This window comes from Etheostoma spectabile, chromosome 20, assembly GCF_008692095.1.
Source record: "Etheostoma spectabile isolate EspeVRDwgs_2016 chromosome 20, UIUC_Espe_1.0, whole genome shotgun sequence".
Lineage (NCBI taxonomy): Eukaryota > Metazoa > Chordata > Actinopteri > Perciformes > Percidae > Etheostoma > Etheostoma spectabile.
In genome coordinates, this window is record NC_045752.1 from 16,039,836 (window position 1) to 16,049,127 (window position 9,292).

At 41.7% G+C, this 9,292-nt stretch overlaps 2 protein-coding genes across 2 annotated transcripts in view; one reads left to right on the forward strand and one right to left on the reverse strand.

The window, feature by feature from the left end:
• Window positions 1–221: 221 nt before the first annotated feature.
• On the forward strand, window positions 222–7,257 carry pnn (pinin, desmosome associated protein). Its single transcript, XM_032501251.1, has 9 exons — window positions 222–428; window positions 932–1,009; window positions 2,700–2,771; window positions 3,298–3,373; window positions 3,613–3,707; window positions 3,894–3,969; window positions 4,783–4,938; window positions 5,150–5,288; window positions 5,422–7,257. The coding sequence occupies exons 1-9, from the start codon at window positions 316–318 to the stop codon at window positions 6,627–6,629; spliced, it is 2,013 nt and encodes a 670-aa protein (XP_032357142.1). The 5' UTR covers window positions 222–315; the 3' UTR covers window positions 6,630–7,257.
• Window positions 7,258–7,777: 520 nt separating this feature from the next.
• The window catches only part of gemin2 (gem (nuclear organelle) associated protein 2), a 6,848-nt gene continuing 5,333 nt past the window's right edge, over window positions 7,778–9,292 (reverse strand). Inside the window, exons 9-10 of the mRNA XM_032501271.1 lie at window positions 9,037–9,095; window positions 7,778–8,135 (exon numbers count right to left, since the gene is read on the reverse strand). Coding sequence (XP_032357162.1) covers window positions 8,096–8,135; window positions 9,037–9,095 — 99 coding nt within the window. The 3' untranslated portion in view covers window positions 7,778–8,095. The remainder of the gene's footprint in view (window positions 8,136–9,036; window positions 9,096–9,292) is intronic.

Below are 9,292 nucleotides of genomic sequence, written 5' to 3' on the forward strand. Positions count from 1 at the left end.
GGCTATTCAATTACTTGCTCTTATACATTACACAGTCTTGTTCACTGTTTAAAAAAAATCGTGATCATTTTCAGGCAACGGTAAATTGCACAGACGTAAACATTAAGGAAAATGTTATTTTTACTGAATAAATTGGTAAATTGTGACTTTAAAAAGCTTTAATTCTTGCTTTAAAGATGTAAATTGAGCAGCAGATGGCGATAATGAGCCAAAAACTTGCATGTCAGCTAAGGGTAAAACCGAAGAAGAAGAAAAAGCGCAAGGGAAGGTAAAAGAAGAAGAAACACCACGTGATTCGCGCTAACTGGGAGCAAGATGGCGGTAGTGGTGCGTAGCTTGCAAGACCAGCTTGAAAAAGCAAAGGAAAGCCTGAAAAATGTGGACGATAATATTCGTAAATTAACGGGACGTGATCCTAATGAATCAAGGTAAACGAAAAAAAGGCCCGAGTGGCCACTTGGCTTATGGTGTATTTCTAGTGATACGCAACCGACTTGCTAGCATTCAATTGACTACCGTAGTGTGGTAGCTAGCATGAGTCGGCTAGCTAACGTTAGTTAGCAAACATTACGATTTCCTTAGATTGTTTTGTGCGAGCCGAACTTACTCATGTTCGCCTAACTTATGTCCAAGCTGATTAGTTAGCCGCACAAAAGTACTAAATAACACTCCAAGTGCTCTTAGCTTAGGAGTATAATATCTAATAGAATACCGAAGCCATTAGGCCAACTATTGCCATGCTCTGCATGCGTCGTCTGGGTGTCACCACAGATTTCCCTGTTTAGTGACGTTAGTGCTAAATTGGCTCTGCTTCTAGCAAAGTAACCATACCATTAACAATACAATGATAATCTTTTATTTCCGGTGTGTTGTGACAAAGAACTAATGATATTGGTTTTTCTGTTGACCTTGTTCCTTGCTGTGTTTACAGACCGGGTCAGATCCGTCGGCTCGGCGGCCCCATGGCAGGCCCCGGTGGAGGTAGAGGCAGAGGAATCAACCTGCTCAGGTAAAGCCGTGTGGTCTTGTCGGCTATATTCATACGCTCATTCAGATAGTTGTAGAATCTTCGGGGGTGCTCTCAAATGGCCAGCAAGACATGCACATTTTAATTGGAAAAAGAAAACCTAAATTCCCAACAGTATAAATACTCAATTGGCTAACTAGTACAGTTCCCGTTGAAAACACACCCGTTCGGAACGGTCCTCCTGTATTGCGGCTTGCAGCTTTACCGAATGTAACTAAGTACATTCACCCTGGCATTACTTAGACAGGCGTCCACAGGCAGTTCTGTGTTGCTGGAGACGCTGCAGTTCACGTGCAGACCATGCACTGCCCCTCCACCACTAGCACCATGGCAGTCTTAAATTGCAAATCAAGGAGTTTCTTTCAATGGCTACTTTTCAGGTTTATTGTTTTCTTAAGTTATTTAAACGTGTTGACAAAGGACATTTCGTGATGACCTGATTATGTCTTATATGTCAGCAAGCAATGCATCATCAAGGCTGTGTTGTAGATGTTGATGAAAGCCTTTTACCCTTGCACAGTTAACCATATGCTGTGCACCCATTCATAAGATGCACATTGCACATATTATTTGGTTGATATGAATGTAAGGTGATTGCAGAAGTGACACTGATATGTTTTTTTAAAATTATTTTTTAAAGAAATGGCAGAGTAGATTCCGAAAACAAATTCAGTGTGCAGTGTTTACATTTTTACGTTGTAAATTGAGGGAGCAAAATTAATATTGACTCAAGAAAATTGGCAGCCTATATCCGTCATCGTCTAAGGATGATGGAAAACAAATCGGTATTGGAACTAAAAACATCCATATCAGTCGATTCCTACTATTCTTCTGCTCTACCACATCACTTAAGCTTCATATTACTTTTTAATTCTCCTTTGGCAGCTCTAATTATTTTGCAGATTTAGATTATTAATACAAAATATAATCCGATAATAAATTATTATGCATTATTATAGATTAGTCATACTACCCAGCAATATTAAAAAAATTAAGCCCCACCTTAACAGCTACAACATTGAAGTGCTTAACACATATATGCATCAATAGTCATTATTCAGTGGTTTTTTTTTTTTTTACTTTTTAAAAGTATTTTTACAATGTAGAGTTTATACTTTTACTTGAGTAGAAGAACTGAATACTTCTTCACCATTGGTTGTCACATTCTGTTGTGGTGAAACAGCATCAGCCCGTTAGTAACAACTTAGTTCACGTGGTAAAGCATCATCGGAGCGGGAATTGGCTTTTAAACTTGAACCCACAAGATGTTGATAAAGTCAGACAAGGTTCTGGAGGAGCTTTGGTTGATGAGGGCAGGCTGCTAACATCAGGACAACACCACAGTAACTGTAGAAAGCCATGAGTTGTGTCAAAGTGGTGTTTGTGAAGATGATGTAACTCTCGCCAGCCTTACTGCTTTTTGAAGAGGGGAGTATGTCTGGATATATATGTTTACTGAATTGCAGGATATGCTTGGGCAGATAAAGTAAACGGGGGGAATCTATTTTTATTTGGTAAATCTGGTCGTAATTAGTTGTGTTGTTTTTTTGTTATTTCCTTGTTTTTGTGCACTGAGTTCTGCTGATACAGACACCAGCTGAGCTCAACTCTTAGCCGCCAAGCGGTTTATAAGTGCATTACCATAAACCACTGTCTCCGTGTCCTTCCCCAGGCGTAGTCTCTCAGACATGGGAAGCGGCGGCCCCCCTGCCAAGCAGAGGGACATCGAAGGAGCCCTGCTGAGGTGAGATTTTTATGTGCATTCTCATCTGTCATACTAACAGCAACTATGCACACAATTTCATGATGAAACAAACCTATTGATTGAGCTGATGCAATTAATCTTAGCTCAGGTCATTTAGGTAATTAAACAAAACTGTTAAATCACTCTGCTAGTCATCTGAAATGTAGAATTATGATGGTTAAGCTTTTAGAATGAATGAGTAGATTAGTAAATCAAATAGATTTCTACTCAAACACTTGCTGGTATAACTGAAGGGGTCCCAACTATTTCAGAACAAACAGAAATTGGAAAATATGATGACATTTATTCTCTGTTCTGTGGTTGTCTATTGTTGCAGTCTTTCAGTTATTTTTGTACCCTTGTATTCAGATCAAGCCTCCCTGGGCATAAGGCATTGAATTACTTAGATTATTTGTAATCTGACAGATGTGAGGCTGCAATTAGTGTAGCTGACAGCCATAAGAACAGCATTTGCATTGATTAAGTGTCTGTCTCTTCTGGGCGTCTGATCTTTTTGTGTCTGTAGGCTTGCAGGGGACCAGAGGGCCAGGAGAGACACGCGTCATGACAGTGACGCCGAGGATGATGACGATGTCAAAAAGGTAAGACTAGAGTTTATCTCTTCTGTGTTGGTAGTGACGTTCATATGTGTGGGAAAGTGTATCATCTGATGGGTTTTTGGGTAAACCAAAAATCATTAAAAGCCTTAGGCAGGCTGAAAGGCTGCCCCGGCAGTTTTTTTTATACAATTTTAGAAGAATCTGAGGCATTCAGTGCTTTAACAGATAAAAGGACCTAACAAATTGGTTTGCTCCCTTTTCATGTTTTCTTCTTTCCTCAGCCGGCGTTGCAGTCGTCTGTGGTAGCTACCTCCAAGGAGAGAACGCGCAGAGACCTCATTCAAGATCAAACCATTGACGAGAGGGGCAAACAGAGGTAGCCCAACATGAGCAACTAGCCCGCCGTCATGATATTTATGGGCATATTTATGGGCATATTTGTGAAACTATACCAGTAAAAAGAAAATGGGGAATGAAAACCAAAGAAATCAAAACCTAATGGACTAATTGTACAACTGAAAATTGCAGTCGTCTGTAATGGTGGGTTTGTGTTCTTGTGCAGGAATCGGCGTATGTTCGGCCTGCTGATGGGGACCCTGCAAAAGTTCAAGCAAGAGTCCAACGTCTCTACAGAGAAGGTGAGGAAAATTATCCAGCTGTATTTCAATCAGGGAAGACTTAATTTAATTTCAGAGTGAAATGGGTTTAATGAACATGGTGCATAACCGGTTATTATGTTTAGCTTCTTTGGCGATTAGACTCCATCACAATGTTCATTTATAAGGGGTAAAGAGGCAGTGGATATATATAGGAATATCCCCCAAAATGGTGGAGGTGATGAAGGGATAAAAGAATCCCAAAGATCTGGATGGATGTGTTGTGAAGCAGGGCCTCTGATGGAGGAGGTGAATGGGGTGGCGAAGGTCGCATGGATAATGCCCGAAATGACAACTGACAGACACAACTGCAACACAATAGCTCATGGAGATTTTGGTGAATCTGGTTGGTTTAACTGAGTTACCATTCAGCCCATGACAGTGCAACTGATTAGGTTGGAATAGAAATGTGAAGCATAAAAGTCTTCCTGATAGGGCTGGCCGATATGGAGAAAATCAAATATCACGATATTTTTGACCAAATACCTCTATTGATACCGCAATGATATTGTAGTGTTGACTATTGGTGCTTCCACAAAATACTTACACAATGAGATTTTTGGTAAATAATCATCAGTAATGTGGATATGTCTAAGTGCGTCATCATGCTTTATTATATTGTTTGTTTGGTAAATCACTTTTTTATTTAATATTTGTATATTGAGGACACAAACCTGCTGACATACAGTATTTACAGTATGTTGGCTGCTTTTGCACTACAACTGTGTTCATCATGCTCTTTAACTCCTCCTCCTTAATCCTGTCTCTGTCCATTTCTTGCTTTTGCCCCCACAGCAAAAACGACGTACAGAGATTGAGCAGAAGTTAGAGGTTCAGGCTGAGGCTGAGAAAAAGAAGGCCGAGAGTGATAAGAGGGAGCTGTTTGAAGAGAGGAGAGCCAAACAGACTGAGCTGAGACTACTGGAACAAAAAGTGGAATTGGCTCAGCTGGTAAGAAATTATTTAGGAGTCAATGTCTGTGGGGGGCCTGGGGCCTTTTTGCTGAGGCCGACCGCAGAGGGGAAGAAGATGTTTGCATTTGGAGGTGGTTGAGAAAGTGAATGCATAGAAATAGTGTAATGTTTGTGACAATTGATAAACAAATGAGACAGTTTGTACTTTGTCATATTTGAATTTAACCTTCTCTTTCCTCCGTTGACAGCAAGAGGAGTGGACCAGCCACAATAATCGTCTGGTGAAATACATTCGTACCAAGACCAAGCCTCATATCTTCTACGTGCCTGGAAAAATGTGCTCCGCCACACAGAAACTCCTCGACGACTCCACCAAGAAACTAAATGGTCAGCCGGGTTATCTTTTTGAAAGCATTTTACCCAGGCTTTAAGAGAGAAGGGTTTCTTGTACCCATATCCAGTGTGTTTGTGTTTATCTTTTTGTAACCTCTGTGGTTCTTTGGTTTTGGTTTCTGCACAGCTGTGTTTGACGAGAGGCGTGATGCTTTTGTAGAACACCTCAGCAAGATGGAGTCCCGCCCCCGGCGACAGCCAAACCGCGACCAGGATGGCAACATGGCAGCAACAGGGATGGACCACTCGGCGGCGGGTAAGCCAGCAGGTCAGGCAGTCAAGGTGACAGGTAACAGGGGGGATGCAGAGATGGAGGATGAGGATGAGGAAGAAGAGGAGAAGGAAAAGGAGGGAAATAGAAAGATGGTAGAGAAGGTCAAGAGGGAGGAAGGAGAGAAGGAAGTGCAGGAAGAGGTGGAGGGGATGGAGTTGGGTGAAGAGGGCAGTGGGGAGAAAAAAGGAAGAGAGGAAGGGTTTAAAGACAGAGAGGAGGAGAAGGAGGCAAGTCCAGGGTCAGAAGGGATGGAGGTAGAAAGCGGGCCGGGGCAGGTCGAAAGGAGTAAGGTAGAGGAGGGAGAGACAGACAGTGAACAGGGGCCTACAGATCTCCAGAATGAAAAGACCCAGGACACCCAGTCCTCTGAACCAACCATAACCAGTCAAGAAGCACCAGACACCAGTCACCAGCCCCAGCTAAGCCACCCTGCAGAGGAACCAGCAGTCAAGTCCCCCGAGACCCAGGGATCCTCTCCAACCCCAGAACCCCAAACAGCCTCCACGGTGCCTGGGCAGGATGTCATTATCATCCCTGGCCTCGAGGGCCAGACCTCAGCTGCTGACAACCAGGCTGTGGAAGGGAAACCAGGGGAGGATGAAGCACCCCAAAATCTGCCCGATTCCGAGGGGGCCCCCAGCACCACCCCTGCACCCTCTAAGGAGGAAGACGGGAGAGGGAGAAAGAAGGCAAAGGAGCCAAAGAAGAGGCGCAGTCATAGTAAAAGCTCCTCATCTTCCTCGTCCGGCTCCTCCTCCAGCGGAAGCTCCTCCTCTTCCTCTGGATCCAGCCACTCCTCTTCGTCGTCCTCCTCCTCTTCGTCCTCATCGTCCAGCAGCCGAAGTCGCAGCCGCGAAAGCAGTAAGCGCAAGAGGAGGCCGTCAGATAGGACCAGGGACATGAAAAAAGGAGAAGATAGAAGCCACCGCAAAAGAGGAGGGAGTAGCGGAGGAGGGAGGGACTCGAAGGGATCCAAGAAGAGGAGCAAGGAAGGGAGGAGCAGGTCATCCCGGAGCGATAGGGAGCATAAAGATAGAGACAGGAAGGACAAGAGACGCTAATCTGGTTCTTATTCAGCCATTGTATGGTAAAGTTGGCAAATACAGGGAAATCAATTATTTACTTAACGACACACAAAATATTAACATTTCCTCTTAAAATGCCACACGCTTTTTGAGCTTTTAACAGGATTTTATTTCACAATGTAGGGATTTCTAATTAAATGTCAAAAAGAATTGAAACAGTGATGACTGCTTATAATTTTCCTCTGTTTTCCTTTTACTTGGCAACGAAAATGTAAACTGGACTCTTAGTTAGGGGTGCATCTGTCTACTCTGTAATTGGACGCATAACAGCTTTGAGACAGGCGAGACTATTTGAGACCTCATTTTAGTCCTGTCATTTTATCTTCCGTCTGGCATTTGGGTTTTAAAATAGGTCTTTGTGGCATTATGATGAAAAGGTTTTGTTTTCACTTTAATGCCATGTGCTGGGGGTATTCGTGGTTATGGTAGCAGTAACCATCAACGTACAGTAGCTGTTTTCATGTTGATCCTCATGTATTTTCACTGTTTGAGGAATGTCATTGCCCTTGTATCTTCATCACGTGGGTACATGTGTGATTTGCTCAAATGCTGGGATTTTTTTGTATCAATCTGCTTCAAATTAAAAGTGAGGTATTAGAGGAAATGTGTGTTGTGTTGTTTCTTCAGTGATATTAGTGCTGCAGCTGTTTTAAGTATCAACTTATAGGATGATTATTTTTCCAATAATTGTTTGATCTGTTGAATGTCAAAATACTTAAATACCCATCACAATTTCCCCTAGAGTCCTGGTGAACAACAGTCCACCATCCAAAGATAATTGATCAATTGATTTTTTTTGCTTTAAATTGGACTTAAACTATTAGGATAGTTGACATCGTTCAGTCGATCAATTTTATCATTTCAGATTGTATAAAAGTCTGCATTTCAAGACCAAGTTCATCAAAATGGATGGTAGAGGGTTTGTCATTCTGAAGACTCTTAAAAAGTCATCATTTTTGGATGGTTCTTTTAACAAGTGGCAAGAGCTGGTTTAAAAAAAAAAAAATTGGTGATCTGTGCATTACTAGTGCCTTGCCTTTTGTCTAGCTAAGAAGCAACAGTTGGCAACTATTTTATTTGTAGGTGTACCACTTTATTACCAACAACAATGCTTACACAAGTAGTTATCCTTTAAATCAGTTGAATAGAAAAAATATTGCATTTGATGCATCCATCAACCTCAGAACCAAAAATGGTCCAAATTACTTGGTTAACTAAAATACAGGATGAGGTGATGATCCAGTCCCTTTGGTTGTGTCCTCAGCTTTCATCGCAATGTGCGGAATCACCACAGCTCTCTACATGGTTGTGTGCACGGCTGTGTCCTCACATTTGTCTAGTTCTCTCCACTGATTTTAGTTAATAAGTTTATTGTTGCTTCATTTTACAGTCTGAAGGCTTAAAACATATTCCTCCTCAATGCCTTGATATTGGTCAACGGTTCACTCGGGCTGGTCTGCCAGGTCATTCTGCTCAAAGTATCTGCAGAAGAGAAAAGGAAATTAGCAAAAGTGTATGCCTATATACTAGGGTTGCACAATATTGACAAATGTGATATTGCAATATTGATTTAGATATTTTCAAATATGTAAATTTACTAAAGTTCCAATATTCATAGATTCATAACCATGTAGTGCAGCTGGACCACAGGTCGGTTGTCAACGACAAATTTTCAATCTATCTGACTCCAAACTACCTGCGCTGCCTTTTATGAAGTTGTTGCATAGCTACCTGTGAGAAATAGGTGCTAGATGGGATATGGTACCATTTATCTATCAGAATCAGAAGCTTCTTGAAGCCTTTTTTTTAATCCACTATGTGGATGGGCATCATTGGCCAAATAATATGTTAGAGCATGGGTGTGGTATGTCTCTTCAAACTCTTGTGAGTTGGGCCTCTAGCGAGGCTTGATTGGCTAGCTCTGGCGTATTGACTGCAACAGAGTTTTTTGGGGGGATAGTACCATGCACTCATGATTCGTTCTGTTTGGTTGTCTCTATTTCTTCATTTACACTGTCGAAATATGTACACACGTTAGGGTTTGTCACGCAGGTGGCATGGTAACTGGCCAATGAAACAGGATCATTACAGCGTTTCAAGCGGGTTTTAAATCTAGCCACACAGCCAACGGACGGGACGCAGCGCTCCACAAAATAATCAAAATATTGCATACTTATGGTGACACTTTCAATATACTGCGCAACGTAATGTTGCGATAACAATATTAAGTTGATATATTGTGCACCCTTAATATATATTAACAAAAACAAATTTCAATGTTTGTATAAACATTATCTTTGCGTTAGATTTAATACGACCAAACCGTCCAGACAGCCCTGATATATAAAATGTTATGTGATCAATGTAAACGGCTCAGTGATACCTGGCAACCAGACAGATGAGCAGGTTGAGGGCGGGCAGTTTCTCATCCTCCTGACTCTCCTGAGGAATCATAAAAGCAAAACAAATAGCAAACATACCTTGCTGTGAGAAGTATACATTTAAAAGTACTGTACTACCTTCAAAAAAAATGCAATAATCTATAAAACACCCTGAGTTTAGGTATTCTTAAATACAAAGGAAAGAAAGGAGGAGCTGAGGGCACCACAAACACATTGTACAGTTGGTTTACAGAAGGT